The following is a 20,245-nucleotide window of genomic DNA, read 5'->3' as shown; positions in this document are numbered from 1 at the left end:
GTGGCAATGATTATGAGACAGTGTGGTGTAAAGTTGAGGAAGACATATTTAGTTGGATGTTGCTATAGGCCAAGGAATGTGTAGGGTGGTGATGAAGAAATGTATAAACAACATGGATTAGTGAACAAAGAAAGGCTAATTATTATGGGCAATTTTAATTATGGCAGTTTAGATTGGGATGAAGAGATGGCATCTGGGAATAAGGAAAATGAATTTCTTGAGTTCTTGAGAGATAACTACATTAGGCAGCATGTAAAGGAGGGCACATGTGAATCTAGAGTTTTAGATCTGATCATTTCATCAGAGGATGTAATTGTGCTTGGGATTTCACACTTTCCACCAGTTGGTGAGAGTGATCATGAAGTGATCACCTGGGTTGTGGCTAGTCATATGCCGACTTCTGTGTGGAAAGGATATATGTGGAAGTACAAGGCTGGTGATTGTGACAAGCTTAGGAGACAGCTTAGAGCTGTATCATGGGATGAGTAGGTTGAGTGGTAAGGAAATAGATGTTGTTTGGGAATTGACAAAGAGATGCATAACAGCACGAATATGTGAATGTATTTGGAAGGCCAAAAGGCATGATGAGGTGTAAAATGGATAAATAAGGGACTTAAGCATGAAATCTGGAAGAAGAAGAAGTAACTTTGCAGGCAGTACAAGATGAATAATGGTAATAATACTTTACATGAAGAGGATAAAGAACAAGCCATTAAGGTGACTCAGTTAGTAAAGAAAACAAAAGTGCAGTATGAGTAGAAATTAGCAAATCAGGCAAAGAAACCCTAGAGAGTTTTTATTTACATATGTGGAAAGTACGTGGAAGAATGATTATGGTAAGATGACGTTAATGGATGAAAATGGTAGAATGGTAACTGCTGCAGAAGACATTATTGGGGTATTCTATATTTTGTGATCAATTTATAAGAGTGAGAATATAAGGTGTGAAATTACTTCACACAAACTTTGTTTGCTTACACTTGGATAAAGGATGAAACCAAGAATATAATTTCTTGGCATTTTTAATTTATAGTATAACCAAGTGAAAAAACTTTAAACAAAATTTATAAGGGTGTTTCATCCTCATCGGGGTGGAATCATGAGGAACTTACGTGCAGAGGACGTAGGAGAGGATGGTTTAATTGTCAGTGACAGGAGATATTTGTGGAAATAAATAACCTTTATGTCAGATGTGTATGTAGGTTTCTGTGGTTAAGCAGCTCTGTAGGAAGTTTTCGGTATTAAGACCACATTGTAATATAAGGAGTTTATTAAAAATAAACAATTAAAACCTGACAAGTTTCGTGCATCATAAGACACACATCATCACATGTAATGGTACATAAATGTTTTACACAACAAAGGCCTATTAATGATTAATTACACATATTAGATGTTTTTGGTAACTTCATAACTGTTAAATAATTGATAAACCAGAATGCAAATGATACATTCATTACTATATGCATGTTGGAACATTGCTGGTTGTTGCTATCACGTTCTGTGGTATCACGCGTGCTATATCCTAGGTTCATGGCAGTTAAATTTTTGATAAAAGCAGCCCATACTTGATGTAAAATTAAGGCTTGATTTTTATTGTATTGTGTAAGGATCCTAAGCACTTGTGAGGCTTCTTTAAATTTTCTTGTGAAATAGTTATTATCAGTATATGACATTTTTGTTTGTTGCCAGAGTACTCGATTGCATAGTGGTTGCATGGAATGCCAGGTCTGAACACATCTTTTACATGTTCAGACATGCATATCTCTCCTAACCTTCCTGTCTAGCCTATGTAACAAATGCCACAAGAGCAACGAATTTCATAGATGCCTGTTTTTTTCTTGAGGTGATGTGGAAGTTTTGGTGGATGTAGGAATCTTGATATTTTTTGTAATGGTGAAAAGGCCACTTTTATGTTGTACTTGTGGAGCAATGCAGCCACTTTGTCCGTGACATTTTTGATGTAAGGCAGCATGATTGCATTCTTGAAATCTTGTTTAAGTAAGGGAGTTGCAGGAGATATTAAGAATTTTTCTGATCGTTGTAATATAAGATCAGTTGTAATAAAACTGGTGGTGATGAGGATATGTTAGAAAGAATCTGTGTGTTAAGGCTTAAGTGCTTGCAGGACATCATGTTGGAGGTTTAATGAAATATTTATAGAACTAGGTAAGGGTTAAAAACTAATTTTAATGCTTCTATTCCATTTCAGTCACTGAGACATCTTCAGGGATTACAAATAACTCTTGTAACGCACGCACACACACACACAACACAACACAATTCTAAATAAAACACATGGGTGACTCTCAAGTCCTGTCTAGGTGGTACACCATTTATGGGTATTTGTAGGCAGTCTAAGATGTAAAGTAGGACCTCTGACAATTATTGTTTCCCAAATTTTGGTAAGTTTTATACATGTGTATTTAGTTCAATTCAGTTGATTTCTGAGTGCTGCTGCAGATTCTAAAAACAGTCTTTCCTTTTTAAATTTGCTATGGTGGAGCATGGTGGTTTTCTTTCAGGAGATCCTGTGGGTTGTATCCAATATATGGTCTGAAAGGCCAGATTGACCATAGTTGGGATTTCACATGTTTCTAAACAGATGGTCGCTTTAGAATCACCCATCCATTTGTGTTGTCTTTGTGTGTATGTTACAAGAGTTATTTGTAATCGGTGAATATGTCTCAGTCATTGAGATGAAATATTAGAAGCATTAAAGTTAGTTTTTAACCCTTTCCTAGTCTGTAAATATTCTACTAAACCTCCAACATAAAGTTAGAAAGAATCCAGAGAAGATTCAAAGGTGGTCAATGGTCTCTGGAATGTGAAGTACGAGGACAGAGATTGAGGGAATGTAAATTGCAACACCTCATAATGGGAGAAGGAGGGGGATATGATTGAGACATATAAGCTAGTCAGGAGTTGTTATCAGATTGACATAGAAGAGATTTTTCATAGAATTGGAAATGGAGGGTAGAACGAGAGGCCATCACTGGAAACTGTATAAGGAGAGTGAGAGCAGAGAAGTGAGGAGAAGTTCTTTGCATGGAGAGTGGTTGGTGAGTGGAATGCATTGCCTGAGTGTCTTGTGAATATAGACAATTGAATCAGTTTAAGGCACAGTTGGATGAGCATTCTGTGAGAGTATGTGCCACCCATGATGAGTCTGACTCCATGTAGATCAGATATTAATGTTAATAATAATAAATACGTCAGCATTTCTTTCAGCTTGGTCAATGGAAATGAGAAGGCAGTTCTAATTGTGTACATGAAGATCTCCACAGTCCAGGGAAGATGAATAGCAGATGGACTGCAGAAAATTGGTCTTTGGGAATATTAAAAATTTGGGATGATTAAAATTTGCACAGTAATGGAGAGAACATATGAATTGAACAAGGAAATTTTGAGCTGGAGTTGATTTGAAAAAAAAAAAAAGGAACAGGATTCTGTTTTTGCATTTTCTGGCTTGTCATAGCATGTTGCATTCATAAAATTCAATATATACAAGTAAACACTCCACAGGTACCAGCCATCCTTATAGCAAAAGGAATTATGTAGAATATAGTTTGAACCTGTTTAAGTGGTGCATGGTTATTATGGCTGCAAGTTAGGCAGCCACAGTTCAATGTGGATTCTATAAGTTAGAGAGCCAATCATTTCTGTTTGCTTTTTAGCAACAAATATTCTCATCTATCCTTCTCATCCCTCTAGGATGGGTTGAATCCCCTTCTAATGAGGGGTTACTGGTGTATTAATGCAGCCGGTTCGCAATTTTGCATCTCCTAAGGGCGATATTCATGACTGTATCCGTGTGTGTTCATGGGGCCAGTTTGCCTGCTTGCTGGATGAAAAACCCCAGGTAAACTGGGGGGGGGGGGACTCTGCTGTCTATGCCCAAGACCAGCTAACTTGGCTATGGTTGAAGAACATCCTTAAGCTCCTCATCTCATCAATGGGAATCAAACCTAGGACACTCCTTTCCCGGGCATATGGTTGTGAAGCACATAGCCACTAGGCTAACCATGCAGACACAAATATTCAGGTAGGAGATGTGGGAGTGCCTTTTCTTATTGATTTTTTTGGTTGGATTTTATTGTTTTTAGGTTCATTTCACAAAATTGGTAAGCACCTATTAGATTCGATCTGTCCAATCATAGTTCAGGAATAAGCTATATAACTTATTCCTGAACTACACCTGGGCAGATTTATTGAAATTTGGTGTTTGGAACCCATACAAAAAAAAAAAAAAAAAAAAAAAAACTGTCAAACCATCTTAACTTTAGTTTCAGTTAACACCATTTTCAGGGCACAAAAGGACAAACATGATAAAATGATATCTTGCAATTACTTCAGTCTGGTCAGGTGAATTTAATAACATTTGAGATATAGGGAGTACATTACTGTTATGTCCACGTGATTCAGTTTTTGTTGTAATCAGATCATTTTTTACTATTGGAATTTGACAAAATGATTCGAACCGATAGTATGAATTCCGATAGGGTGGAATTTAATGAAAATTGGTACTTTTATGTTAATCTTGCACGTGTAGGGTTTTAGATTTATTATACATTAGTACTGTGGAACTGGGAGGAGGGGAGGTAGGTGTGGGTAGGTGAGAGGATGTGGGTGCTAAGAATTAGCACCTACATCTATTATCTTTAGCAAAACTCTGGATACAATTTGAAATCAGTGAGAGAAAGTCATTTATATATATAGGAGGAAGAGTATGGATAAAAAAAGTACAGAACCCATAGGGTACTCCAGCATTGGTGTGGAAATCTAAAGATATGAGGCCATCTACTGTGGCATGTTGCAAACCAAAGAAGAAACTAGTGATCCAGTTGCATATCATAGAAGGAAATCCATAAGATAGTAGCTTGGTAAGTATTCATTTGATTTATGCCAGACATGATTAAATGTCCTGAAAATTTCAGAGCAACCATATGTGTTACTGCAAACCTTTTCATGGCTTGCATTTAGAGATGGTTAATGTTGGCTGGATCTTCTGTGGTTTGAGAGCATGACAGAATGCCATTGGGTCCATTTAATGGTGAGTCTGTAGATAGTGGGAAAAAAAAAATCGACTGTTGATGTCTTTCTCCATTATTTTTGAGAGAATTGAGGTGAGAACAGTGGTTTGATGGTTGATTTTTTTATCTCCATTTTTTTTTATATTGAATGAACATGATAGGCTACAAGGTAGATAACAGATGAATATGATAGACTGCAAAAATAATACAGAATGGGTGTTACTCCCAAAGCACAATTTAAGTCTTCTAGTTGTTTTGGTATTCTATCAGGACTAGAAAATATATGAATTCAAATTAATCATGATTTTTATGTTGTCTTTCTGGGAAAAGGTCAGAGGGCACGCCTTTTGCTGTTCTTGGTATCAGTGGGATGAGATTTATCTGCCATCTGTGCAGGAATTTGAAGAGAGAAAACAATGTCAGTATTTATCTTACAGTAGCATGTTTTGGATACTAGAGAAGTAGAAACATGGATGTGCATTTGTGTCCAGTAGCCTTAATTTTATTGACAAAATTAAGCAGTGTAAAACTGTTTACAGCACAGTTGTGATGGTGAATGGCATTACTCCAAGATGAAATCCACCATTTTATCACTGTCCACAGTTATTTCCTTATTATTTTTTTTTCCTTGAGGGATGGAGTGGGGGTTCCAGTCTACATTATTGTTACCATAAATGTATTTATATTGACATTCAACATAAACATATTTACAATTATAATGAATGAGTAGAGTCAGAGTCTGGGCATGCAGTGTAGATTGATAAACTTACTTATTATGGGACTGGGAGACCTGTACTTGGTCTCCCAGTCCCATAATAACTCAACTTCAGGTAGGTTAACTGATCTCTTATGGTGGTGGTGGTGGAAGCAGCAGAGCTTTTCATCGAAAAAAACAAAACTGGTCTGAAGAAAGTATACAAATAAAATCTACTAGCCTCATTATAAACTCTATGTAAACTAACTCAACTCTAACTAACTGAAGTGACACACCTTTGCTGAAATATTCTTGAATGGAGAAAGCTCTTGAAGGATAGGAAAGGACTTATTTTCAACACATCAAGTGACTTGTGGTGGCTGTGGTTTACTTTTTTGTGACTCATTTTAGTCCTATTACCTTGGCATACTAGATAAAAGACCATGCCCATAATCCAAATTATTATTATATTGTATTTACTATAATGTTTCACAGTTGATTTTGCTCAGTTAGGGAATTAAAAACCTGTTTATTCTGGGAGAAAGCCTTACTTCCCTGCATGCCAAAAATTAACTAACTCTGGGGTGGGGGGGGCTTAGAAAGCTTTCCTGCAGTCACTGATTAAACATATAAGTTTTTTTTCCAGGTTTCTATTTTAATGAAAGTTATATGGCTACATTAAACTGTTTGTCCATGTAGATGAGCAATGATTCAAAAATTCCTGATGGAGTGTTCATTAGTTCATTTTCATGTATGATAACTATCTAAACAGTTGAGTCAGAACATGTACAAATTGAATGAAATTATCTTAATTGATAAAATAATTGGCCATGCTAGAAAGATATTCTATTTGTGTTTCTTGAAAACTGACATGATGTACATACTGTGTATTTCTCACTGTTCAAAATAATCTTCAGCATTTGACTGTGCATTCAAGATTTAATGAATAAGATAGTGCATGTTTCTGTTATTATTGTACTGTTTTCTGGTTGTTTTCTTATTTTTGTATTATTTTCTGGTTGCTTTGCTCCATAGTAGAGCAGCATAGTCCATGACACACTGTGTGTTATATTCATAATTTATCACAGTACTAGATCTTTAATGTATCTTTAACAAGTGAAAAAACAAGAAATATCAAGCCGATAGTGAGGACAAATAAGCATGTGATCATCCACAACCAATCCAATAGTTTCTATGCCTCTGATTCAAGTTTCCATAGTTTTCATGGTTTCCATAGCTTTGATTCAAGTGCTCTCTGACTTATCAACAGAAATGAGATGGAGCACAACTTTGTAAGGCTTCCACAATTTAATGTGGTCTTGGAAGAAATATCTAAAAGAAGTGGTAGTTGTAGAATAAATGTCCTTCTAGAGCAAATAATACATTTAGTTGATTCAACAGGACTGCACCCTAATGTTCTCCAACAGATGTGTTATCTCAGGTTTAATCTCATGCATTATCTGGCAGCCAGCCTGCAGAAAATGTTTTATTGCTGTACCCTCAAATGGAGCAGAAACTGGCTCCCTAATTGAAAATGATAGCGATGTAATCAGTATGCCCAGCAAGGCCATCATCCAAATTGCATGTGAGAAGAAAGGGAGGAGAGGGTGACAGAAACCAGAGGCCCTACTCTGGAGATGAATCATGGCCACTTCACACTTCCAAAAAGCAGGTGGTGGTGGTGGTGGTATTTCACCAGGCGATTAAAGACATTTACCACCTAGTGGTCTAGTTGGTATTTCCTCACAACTAAGGAAGATATGCATTTAAGGTGGCAATACTAGGTAGACACCCCACTAAAGCCCCATTTGTGAAAACAGGCCTTTAACCACAGAACGGTGGGGATGGATGACTTGACTGAGGAGCGACTTTATATTGTGCAATCCCCAGCCCATACTGGCCCATATGAATACACTGCTTGGAAGGAAGTCAGTGGACACCGTAGTGCAAGGAACAAACATTTATGGCACTCACCTTAATTAGTTGTAGGACCTCCTTTCAGTACAATGACCGCAGCATTCCTATGGGGCATACTTTCTCACAAGCACATGATAGCATTCAATGGGAATTTTGGACCATTCTTCTTGTAGGCATGTAATGAGGTCCTGGACTGTTGTAGGGCAGAAGTCCCTTGACTTCACCTGATGCTCCATTTCATTCCACAGATGTTCAGTATGGTTGAGATCAGGGCTCTGTGGAGGTCAGTCAAGCATGGTGACATTCATGTCCACAAACCATGCAGTTACAGCAGCCTTATGAAAGAGACAATGGTCAGTTCTGTGGAAACAACACAAACTAGGAAGCATTGGATTGTTCAGAATGTTCGGATACCTCTCGGAGTTCAGTGTTCGTAGTGCCACAAACAGAAGTCCAAGGCCAAACCAGGATAAACAGGACCCTACCATCACTTCCACCTCTGAATTTCATAGATTGGGTTACACACTCTGGTAAGAGACATTCACTGGGCATCCACCACATCTACACCTGTCCATCTGCTCAGTAAAGGGTGTAGCATGATTCATTGCTCTATAACACAGCATTCCAAGCTTTCACATCCCACTTGCTCTTTGTACCACTGAAGATGATGATGCATGTTGGTTCAGGTAATGTGGGACTTGCATATGGTGATCCTACATGTTGTGAGCCTTGGTTCTGAATGTTTTTGTGTAGATTCATGTTCAGTCAGTGCTGCTGAACACTGCATTCAATGTATCAGCCACCGAATGATAGTTTTTGCATATTATCCTTCATAGCACACTACTATCACGTTTGGAGTGTGGTGGGTCATCTACTGTGGGTAGCACTTGCATTTGACTCCCTGTGCTTCCATCTCCTTATGGTATCACTGATTGTTAACCTGGGATGGACCAGTTTGTCAACATAGCTTCCTATCACAATGTCTCTCTCTTTCAAATTCTGTCAGTTCCCTTCTCACAGCTATTTCACCTACACCTCACCGACACAGTTGCGCTGACTTGGGAGTATCGTATTCCTCCAATTTGCACTGGCTGCAAACATGTGACTTGTTATATTGCATGATGCTGTGACCATGCAATCATCGTCATACACGAGGTCACACCCAAATCTCTGACATAACAGTGAAATGTGTGGGCAAGTATCTGGGAGAAAGAAGTAATCTCTTAAGATGTTTCTTGAAGAGCCAGGGATTGCATTCATTGGTTGTATTCATTCACGGGTGGTAACTAGGTCAGTAGAGCAGTACACATGGAAATGCCTATAAAAAAGACAATGCAGCAGTGGAGTGTGTATGAAGAAAGTGATTGGAAGGAGGCAGAATTATCTATTAAGTAGGTTGCCCTTTTCTGCATACAATTTGAACATTCTTAGAGTTTTGGGCATACCACTCCAAATATGATATCTATAATCTAAGGTTAATCAGATTTGGAATTTAAAAAGTATTATAAATTGTGAATAATAGTGATTTAAATGCAAAATAATACCAAATTGTTATTGTTCCTCCTCCTCTTCCTCCAGAATAGGCTAGATGTGAAACCATCAAAAGTAGACAAAACTGAGCTTGACTGATGAACAAAATATCATCAAAGTAAGGGAGAATGAAGCAAGATCTTTCTTCTGAGAAATAAGACGGGACTGTGTTTTGGTCACATTGAAATTCATGTCCACAAACCACGCAGTTACAGCAGCAGCAGCAGCCTTATGAAAGAGACAATGGTCAGTTCTGTAGAAACAACACAAAGTAGGAAGCATTGCTCAGAATGTTCGGATACCTCTCGGAGTTCAGTGTTAGATAATCATCATCATCATCCCACTTGAGAATGATAAAGAGATCAGTTTTTAAGATGTTGATTATAGAAAATCTTGAAGGTTGAATCATATGGGGACTATGAGGTTTACTGAACAAAGAAGAAGAGTTGAGTACATGTCATTAATAAAACTTATGGATATGATTTTAGGTTAATGAGCAAAGGTCAGTGATGTATAGGAGAAAGAGTGTGGATAAAAGAACAAAGTCCTAGCGTATCCTAGCACTGATTGAAAAATTTGATTAGAGGAAACTAATTTCTATGAAATGCAATGTACAACCAGAGAAGTAGTTGGCAAACCATTTACAAATGACAGATTATTATTATTTTGTGACTTCTAAGGAGTCCAAAGACTCATCGCGAGAGGGCACCCACTCCACAGCTCTCCGCCTCCGCCACTCCAATGGAAGACTATAACATGGTAGCTTGGTAAGAAGGCCTTGATGTCAAGTCAGAAGTCGTGGACATACCAGAAATCATTAATTTCTCTGAACTCTTCTGTGGCTTATGTCAAAAGGTGAGTAAGATTAGCTGGAACTCTTGTGGAATGAAAGTGGCAGAATCTGTGTTGCTGGGTCTCCCGATAGTGAAGAAGTTGGCTGTTATGACCTCCATTACTTTTAGGATATCGTGATGAAAGCAATGGGACAATAGTTTGATTGCTGATTTATCTCCCTTTTTTTAGGGACAGAGCGGGAAAACCTGTGCCAAAGTAGATGCCATAGCAGTCATAGCAGTATGACTGCTTTTATATGTAGTACAGTACAGATATTAATTCTGGATTTGTATACCAGGAGAAAATTTCCTTCAATTATCTATACAAAGAGTTATGTTAAAAGATCCAACTGGTAACCAGATGTCTACATTATCTTTAGGTGGTGATATATGGCACATAAGGATGTGAGAGTAGTAGAAACAAGGTAGGGCAAAAGTTACTATTATTATGTGACACCTCCATGGAGTCTAAGGACTCATCACAGGAGGATACTCTACCTCGTCAAATACCCTCTCCACTACTACAACACTACTATCATCAATGCCATCTGCCACCCATCATCGCCAAAAACAATATTTTGTGTTTGTAAATTGCGTGTTCTGAAGGCTGATTTGTCTGTGCACGGGATGAAAAACCCGAGTTTCCTGGAGAAAAAACCCTGCTACCTCCATATGAGATTGGCTAACTCATCTTCAATTGAAAAAGCCCATATGAGGATTCCCCTCGTCACGACGAGAATCGAACCAGATCTTTTCCAGTCGAAAGGCACAATGTTCCGCTGTCCTTCCAATTGCGCTACGGAGGCAAACGAGATGTTAAGATGTTGTGCAAAACATTTTTGCACAACATCTTAATAAGAGATTAGAAGGAAAGATTTGTTTTTGCATTTAGTCCTTTCAAAGCTTGTTTGGATTTATTGATAATTTTTTTACAGTTGTTAGTGCAGGCTGAGTGAGAAGTTGGGTTCATTGAATCTACTGAATTTTTATCTTGGACTGCTTTGGCACACTTGTAGAACCAAACTTTGGATAGGGTTTGAGTGAAGCTGGATATGAAGATCCTCATTCTACCAAGGATATTTTAGTTATTTAATCAGGTGTTTGGATTTGAGAGAGTAGAAACAGTAATCAGAAACTTCAGTATTTAAGTCCCACGATCCAGAAAAAGGAACTATTTGAATTTATGATAACAATAATACACTATTTAGGATTAGAAACACAAAATAAAAACAGTTATGCACTGTATTCTCTTTGTGTTACTTTGGTCTATCCAGTGGTAAAAAGTGCACTTCTCTCTGGCAATTCATTATGGCATAGAAAAATGACTTGTTACATGGCACAATGCACCTTGCCCATGGTGGTGTCCGTTGACTTCATCCTAAGCGATGTATATATCAATTTCTTTTATTGGTGAGATAACTGTGGGAAATCCATAGAAAATATAAGGAAAACATGTATATCCACAGGAAGTTATTTCATGAAGAAATTATAATGCAATTACAAATATTTCATTTTGTGTTTCACAAACCATCATCAGTGTGAGAGAAAAAAATAAAAATTCAAATACAATTTACATGCCATGAATGGTTATCTTTTATGCTCTGCACAGGTAGGAGAATGCTAGATTATAAAAAAATACACTGCAACTTGAAATTTCTTATGTCCTTGAGAAATTTCATTTATATACTAACCTATCAACAAAATCAGTCTACTTTTATCTTCTCCTAAAGACAAAGTATACCCATTGTTGCTGCCTGGAGTCTATTAAATTCTACCTGTGGGAGGACTGCAACTTATCCTACTTTGGACAAACTTGCTGTTCCATCGCAAAACATATTTCTGATCCTGATCATACATTGAACTGAATAAATGCCACAGGCCTTGCAGAAAATGGTGTTAATAAACTAACCACAAGATCCATTTGGAATGATCCTAAGTTGCTACAGAGAAGCATGTACAAATTTGAATATCTTTATAAAGAAAGTGCTTAGCCCTTTCATTGTGTCAGTGATGGGCTATCCATGCCCAAAATCTAGGAAGTTGATATTAACCACCTTACCGGCCATTAAAGATCAAATACGCACCCTCAAAAGCTTGGTATCCATCATAAATTTCAATGTAATATCAATGGTATTACAATTTTAATATGCACTTCACATCCATGGAAATGTGGACGTATATACGTCCTGGCCGGTAGCGTGGTTAACTATTGTGCATATATTTTGGATTCTAAATAGTGTAAGTTTGAAACCTAGCATTCTCATGCCTTCGCGTGAAAATATAGCCATTGTTTATTGCATATAAAATATTGTGTTTCAGCTAAGTTATGGAGTAGCTCCATTATCCACTAAGCTGCTCTGCTGTTTTTGTATTTGAATTTTCTTTATTTATTCCCTTACACCACTGAGTTGTGAGAATATGTGTTATTATATCATAATTTGTTAAATAAACATTTTACTGTGATACATGTTTTTTGTTATATTATCTATTTCTTTCACTCTTTATGTACACAAGGTAGCCATGATAAGATAAATATTAATATTATCTTTGTATTTTAATGTTACTTTTTAATTATATCATTAAATATCATTAATAGTTAATGTCATATATAACGATCCTTAACAGACAAATACACCTAAGTAATAACTGTATAATAAACATATATTATGAAATATTCTTGTATTCTAGTAACTGAGGTGCCACCCACTCCTACTTGTAATACTGGTCGAAGGTCCAAACTGCCATCAACTAAGGCGGACACTGGGGATTTCAGTTTATGGAATATTCTGTGCAAAAATATTGGAAAGGATTTATCAAAAGTCAGCATGCCTGTTACTCTAAATGAACCTCTTAATGTGTTACAGGTTTGTCAATTTCTTTTTTTAACAATATCCTCTAATCCTGCATCATTTCATTGTTAGTCATTAATTAGTAAATAAAATATTATTCATGGAATAAATATAATGCAGATAAATAAAAATGAAAATTTTCTTTCCTTTCTATAGCATGTTCTTCAAAAGGTAATATATGTGGTGGAACATTTATATCTGACATTTGTTATTCAGATAACTTAGACAAATACTGCAGTATAGTCATTTTTTTTTTCTGATTATATTTTGAGTATTATTATTATTATCTTCAGAGAATTCCAGGAAGTCAAGGATTCATCGAAGTAAATCACCCACACCAAATATCAAGTGCAAAATGCAAGAATAGATAGATAAAAATGGGATACTGTATTATGAGCAACATGATTTTGTGAAGGGTTTTCATTTCTGGAAGATTCATTAACTTGTAATTTGTTATGTTTTTTTTTGCAGGTTAAAAAACCTAAATTTAACAATATATCTGCAGTTATAATGCATTTATAAAAATATTATATATTTCCATGTTATATTACAATTATTTATTAAAAATACACCAGAATTTATGAAAACTCAATAAATCAGTAAAAAATCACCAATCTTATAGGCGCTTCATAAAAACATAACAACACACAAAATAACCTCAAATGAGGCTCTCAAAACATCTAAGACATATTGTTATTATAACAAGGGACTTCCACATAGTCAAGGACTCATTGAAGGAGGCCACGTATCACTCACACTATCTTTTATTATTATTACTTTTTTTTTATTTCTGATCCACACACAAAAGGCCACAAGACCTATAACACATTAATACCGTGTGTTGTGTGTGGGGGGGGGGGGGAAGAAGAAAGGAGGAGTCTGTTCACATTTTGTGGGCAAGGCAGAGTTGCGAAGACTGTTATGAAACACAGAAATAGATGGAATGAAAGAGGAGGCAATGAAGTTGGTTCAGTGGATTCAAGATGGACTATAAAACGGTGTTGGTTAGGAATGGCTCTTGTTCAAATGATTTTGAGGAAAGTAGAGGAATGATAGTTGCCAATTTAGCAGTGCACCATCCATGCAAGTATCTGTAGAAGAGGTACAAGACAGAAAATGAACATTCCTGAGAGAGGGATTGAAGTGGGTATGTGAGAGAAGCATCATTAATCAGCCGAATTGCCCTCTTCTGGATAGAATTTAAGAGAGAATTTTGGTGTACCACCTCAAATATGAGAGTAATATTTCATAGTTGGATGGATTTGTGATTTGTCTCAGGAAAGATCAGAGTTGTAGGTCAGTCCAAGAAGGGATCTCCGATCGTGTTTGGATATCTGTGTATTATTAAAGGTAAGGCGGGGGGGGGGATGCAACTGGGTTTTAGTGGCATTGAAATCTTCAAGGTTGTCCTTGCACTACCCATTGGGATATAGCTTGATTGATGTTCAGGCCACTGGTCTTGGTGGATCTTGAGATTCTAATACTTGAGCACTACAAGGTTTGTCAAATGCAAAGGAATAATGGAAGTTCTGTTCTTTCACCCACTCTCTTCCTCCTGTATATAAATGACCAGCTCTCCAGACGTCCAATCCCATCCATAAACAAGAGGAAAGGAGTGGGTGAAAGAATGGAACTCGGGTATTTCTGCATTGGTGGGGAAATCTGAGGAGAGGAAACTGTCCACCATCTTGGTGGACAGTTTCCTCTCCTTTTTTCTCACGGGTAGTGAGCTACCAGTAAAAAAGTTGGCAATACAGTTGCAGAAATATCAGCCACATTCGGCACTCACAACCTCTAAAGGAAAGCCATGCCAATCACATGTAGCTCTATGAGAAGTAATCTTAGGACTCATTATTTTCTTAACTGCATTCATTCTTAAGTTTCATGGATGTCCTTTCCCCACCTTCCATAAAATGAAAAATTCCATCTACTGGTATCCTGTATGACCATTTCAGAAATTTGCAGATTCCATTAAAATCACCCCATTCTTTCTGTTTCCTATCATCTTTGGTCTGCAAATTCTCAATCTCTCTCTCTTTTTATAATCTACATTCCACAGTCCTGATATCATCATTATTAACAGTCTCCTTTGCATTCTCTCCACTATATCTGCGTACCTTGGAAACCAGAAGAACATATCTGCACACAACAGTTCAGATAAGGTCACATCAAAGTCTTGTAAAGAGGCAAAATATAACCTTCTGAGTCGTATTTTCAGTCTTTGCTATATAGAAACCATGAACTTCAACTTCTGATCTACTAAAACTCCAAGATCCTGGTCTGATCAGTTTCTTATTTCATAATCTCAATATTTCATTATGTCAATGTGCATAACTTTATATTTTGTAGCATGAACTGAATGCCATTTTCACAAGCTCACAATTCCAGGCAGTTCAAATCATTCTACAAGTACTGCATACTAGCCATATTCCTGATTATCCTACTATTCTTTGCATCATTAGCAAAGCTGTATGTCACCTGTTTAATCCTTGCCAATGTCATTAATGTAAAGATTGAATAACAGTAGACAAAAGATTGATCCTGGTGTACACCAGGGTCACTTTAAATCTTGCAGATTCACATTTCCCATACACCACCTTTTGATATCTGTCATCAGCCATCCTCTTATCCACACTAAACAGTTTATAATCCAATACCATATCCTCCAATATATCAAACCCCTTTCATGCTATATCTAATTCCCCTTGTCTAATAATAATAAAATTACATTATTATAAAATGTGAGCATGTTCAAACATGACCTTCTTTTAGTAACCCATGATCTCTTCATTGCAAAATGTAGATTCTCTGTTAACCCATTTCTCTATGCAGTCCCTTCCCAACTTTTCCAAAATCTTCATCCCTACTCTACAATGGTGATGAAGTTAGACACATCAGTCTTTTCATCACCCTTGTTCAGTGGCATTATTATCATACATTTTTTCCACTCCTGTGGAAAATTCCCTTTGCTTAGATCAAATTACATAGCCAGACCAAAGAAACGGTCATTTAACTTACACTTTTTTTAGCATCCTGGCTGATATCATGAAAGTTATCAGCCTGAATATAGCAATATTCAGGCTGATAACTTTGATAACATAGCAATGACACTAGTACTCTTCTATGTTTGGGTCTTTATGAGCAAATCTCAAGAAGATACAAATACAGCCATGAAACCAGAAAATAAAGCTTAGTGTACTCATAGACCAGAAACAGTTGACATTGTCACAATTACTGAGTTCTTAGTTTGCTGGAATGGGTGCCAGAGATTTGTAACATTGATTTCAGTAGCCAACACAACTGATCATGACATTTTTATGACAGCATTTTGGCTATGCACTTTGCAAAATCTCACAGAATAACATATGAAAGAATGTATTTGGAAGGGGATGTAAAAAATAAATAAATACTAAAATGTTAAAAATTTAGTGTTAGAATGTACAAATTCTGAAATAAAGGAATACCTTGTATAGTGCAGTTAATTGGCTCCAAGAAGCGTTCGAGGTCTATTTATAAAGGTTTTCAATTTAATTTGTTTATTACAAAAATTGAGGATAATAAAAATGTTTAAAAATGAAAAAAAATTGTTATTTTTATTAACTAAATAACAAATAAAATCCTTTTAAACTGATATAAAAGTTGTAGAAAACAAAACAAATATTGCTTCAATTTTAGCATACAGTAATTTACTTTTTACTAAAGTAGTCTTTTAGTATTCGTTGAACCATCCTTGTCTTCTTTGGCTTTTCAAGTACTAGATCTCTGTAGCATTTAATGGCATTATTGAGACTTTGTCTCACTTTGATGCTTCTTTCCAAATTCGGGTCGGCATTTATGAGAAAGTCGGAGGCTTTGTCGATTTTTCTCAAAAATGTTGAAAGGTCAGCAAAGGAAAATTCTTCAACCATGACATCAGTGGGGTCGTCTTCGTCTTCTTCTGCTTCATAGGCTCGTTGTTGTTCCAACTCCAAAAGGGTTTCATCATCCAGATCATTTGAATGAGAATCAATACATTCATTCACATTGTTACAATCTAAACTTGTAAAACCAAGATCTTTGCCCATCTGCACAATTTCTGTTGAGATTTCCTCTTTCTGTGTTGCAAAGGAAACGAAGTCCTTTGAACAATGTGGCAAGATATTATGTCATATAGCTCTCATGTTGCTTTGAGTCACCTCTTGCCAAGATTGTTCAAAGGACTTTGAACAATCTTGGCAAGAGAGAACATTTTGAATGGCATCTTTTATGTTAAATTTTTTCCAAAATTCACTCCAAGTCCAAGAATCTTCTTCTGCTGCAACTTTAATAGCTTGAGCAGAAATTCGTCTTAAATAGTAAGCCTTGAAAGTGGAGATAACGCCTTGATCCATCAGCTGCAGAACTGATGTTGTGTTTGGAGGGAAAAAATGAACTTGTCATTTTCATCTAAGTCAGTCAATAGAGTTGGATGGCCTGGCGCATTGTCTAATAAAAGCAAAATTTTGAAAGGAATATCATTCTTTTTACAATAGCTTTTAACTTCAGGGCAAAAACAAGTTTTAAACCGGTCTTCAAAAATTGAACGAGTCACCCACGCTTTTTTATTCGAACGCCAATGAACAGGTAAATTGTTCTTTGTAAAGCCCTTAAGAGCTCTTGGGTTTTCTGCTCTGTACACTAACAGTGCCTTCAATTTTAAATCACCTGATGCATTACCTCCTAGTAAAAGTGTCAATCAGTCTTTTGACACTTTATACCCAGCTTGTGTTTTTTTCCTTCTCTGCTAGAAATGTGCGTGATGCCATTCTTTTCCAGAACAAGCCAGTCTCGTCAGCATTAAAAATTCGATCGTCTGTGTAGCCTTCCTTCTCAATAAGCTCCTTCAATTCATTGGGAAATAATTCTGCAGTTTTAGTGTCAGCACTTGCGCTTTCACCGTGGATTCTTACGTTATGGAGTCCCATACGCTTTTTGAAATTGTAGAACCACCCACGACTTGCTATAAAAGTTTCACTGGTTGTACCTCCTTCATTTTCGCTTTCATTTTCTTTTATTTTTGTCACATAGACTTGTTGCTTTTGCCTGGATTATCATTTGACTCAAAGGAATCTTTTTCTGATTACAATCTTCAATCCAGATCATTAGAAGGCATTCCATATTTTCCATTGTAGAAGATCAATTTCTCGTGATCACTTTTGACATATAAGAAGTGGTGCTCATTCCATATTGTTTAATCTTTTCTTTGCTCTGAATAATTGTTCATACAGATGACTCATTCATTGAATTCTCACGTGCTATTTTAGCAAACGAAGTGCCATCATAACATTTTATAATTTCAAGTTTTTTCTCTAATGTCAACCACTTGTGTTTTTTTGTTACTCCAACAGTGTATTCTTTGTTTTGACTCTTTTCACTCATACTTAAATAATAAAAAAATATTAAATACTAATATTAATGTAAATAATAAAATGCCACGCGGAAAGAACGTGTCTACATGAGAGCCAATCGAATAACCTACTGCATACGTGGCTCTTGACTGTCAATGCGGTGCCCAGGAGTTGCCGGTCAGTGTTCACAATTTTAGTGTAATAATGATAAGTGTAATAATAAAAACTGCGTTGTTCAAACCGTGCTATACAAGGTATTCCTATATTGACACCATAAAGCCCACACCTGTTCCTATAAATTATATATTTGGTTTAATCCTTTGTCCAAGTGTAAACAAACAAAGTTTGCTCCTGAAGTATTTTCAGGACTGGGGCAATTCGTGGAAAAGGTGGGGTAAGTTCTGATCACTTGCCTTAGTATCTCATAATGCAAAGCACATCTCCTTGTGGACATATATATGCATACCAATATTGGTATGCATTATTAATAAGGTGAAATTATTAATTGAACTATGAATTATTAATAAGGTGTTGACACCTTTTGGCAACTGGTATATGGTGATATGACTTCTGCATTACTTTGACCTTAATATCACCACCTCTGGGTCTGACTCCCACTGATGAGACCTCAATAAAGGTCGAAACCGGTCTGGATGGTGACCCTTCCCTTAATGCATAGCAATATACATGTCCTCAAGGAGATGTGCTTTGCATTATGGGATACTAAGGCAAGTGATCAGAACTTATCCCACCTTTACCATGAGTTGCCCCAGTCCTGAAAATACTTCAGGCGCAAACTTTTTTTTGCTTACACTTGGATAAAGGATTAAACCAAATATATAATGGTAGCAGTTATCTGCTATTCTCTCGGAGTCTTCAAATTTAACTGAATAAATAACAGATGATCATGATTCAAAATTCTTGTCATTTTTGTCATTTCAAATTATCATTTTTTAAAGTTTTTGAATTTTTTTATCCTAAATCACTGCTTTATTATTTTTCAAGTAAACCTTTTTAACAGACTTCACCAATCATGTCCACCAAACTCACAAATATATCCGCATGTGTATTTAATCAGTATTCTTAATTTAATCCTCTCCTTGTCAACTCTAATTCCACTTGCCTTCAAAGATACTTGGGGAATAAGGATATATACTATTCCTCTCCCTGAGAATATCAAAAACAGAAGCAAACAGCAGCGGAATGTGATTCAAAAATCTGAATAAATGATTTTTTTTTATTCTGAATTAAATATATTTTATTATTATATTCAGTAATATTAACACCATAAAACCCACACCAGTTCATACAAATAACATACCACTGAATCTGCCAGATTTAATGTCACCAGTGGTGTACCTTGGGGTTCAGTCCTTGGGCCATTGTTGTTCAATCTGTACATTAATGACATTAGGAAGAGTTTGCTGATGATGCAAAGATAGGCAGGACAATCAGGGATTCTTTGATTAGGATGAAAATTTGGGCAACTGAAAATGGCTGTCAGTTTAATGTTGGCAAGTGTAAAGTTATGCACTTTGGTGTGATGAAACTTCCAGTGGCATATTATATTAGTGGGATTATGCTACAAGAAACTGATGAGGCTAGGGATCTTGAAGAGACATTCTCTTGAAGACAGATTCTGAAGAGACAACTATTCTGTGTTCGTTTGATTCTGGCCTATCAAGCACATGTAAAAATGTCTGCATAAATTAGGAACTAGATAAGAACAGAGATCTGCAAGTTGTTGAACTGTGTCATACAGACAAGGGTATACAAAGGAGCATGCAGGTAACTCATGTCTGTACGCAAATGCTAGTGTAAAAACTCGATTGTAGCTTAAATATTCTAAAGCACATTACATCGATTTTTTTACAGAGGTCAAGTCCCATGAGAATGTTGTAAAAATAACTTGTTTGTCTCTGTATATTTTGTACTAGATATTTTTGTAACTAGCCCTTTCAAAATTAACTGTATATACTCCTTTAATAAGAATATGTTAGTGTTAAAAACAAAGCCAATGTTT

General features: G+C 36.3%; 1 protein-coding gene across 5 annotated transcripts in view; it reads left to right on the top strand.

Moving 5' to 3' along the window:
* The window catches only part of LOC150109624 (oxysterol-binding protein-related protein 6-like), a 695,026-nt gene that overhangs the window by 485,280 nt on the left and 189,501 nt on the right, over positions 1-20,245 (top strand). For all 5 annotated transcript variants that reach the window (XM_090409290.1, XM_090409281.1, XM_090409257.1 and 2 more), the window contains one exon: positions 12,696-12,871. In XM_090409290.1, coding sequence (XP_090265416.1) covers positions 12,696-12,871 — 176 coding nt within the window. The remainder of the gene's footprint in view (positions 1-12,695; positions 12,872-20,245) is intronic.

The sequence above is a fragment of the Typopeltis vanoorti genome, chromosome 2, assembly GCF_054136105.1.
Source record: "Typopeltis vanoorti isolate ZY-2024b chromosome 2, IOZ_Tvanoo_1.0, whole genome shotgun sequence".
NCBI lineage: Eukaryota > Metazoa > Arthropoda > Arachnida > Uropygi > Thelyphonidae > Typopeltis > Typopeltis vanoorti.
Note: the sequence above shows the minus strand (reverse complement) of the source record. Positions and strands in the feature narration are given on the sequence as shown.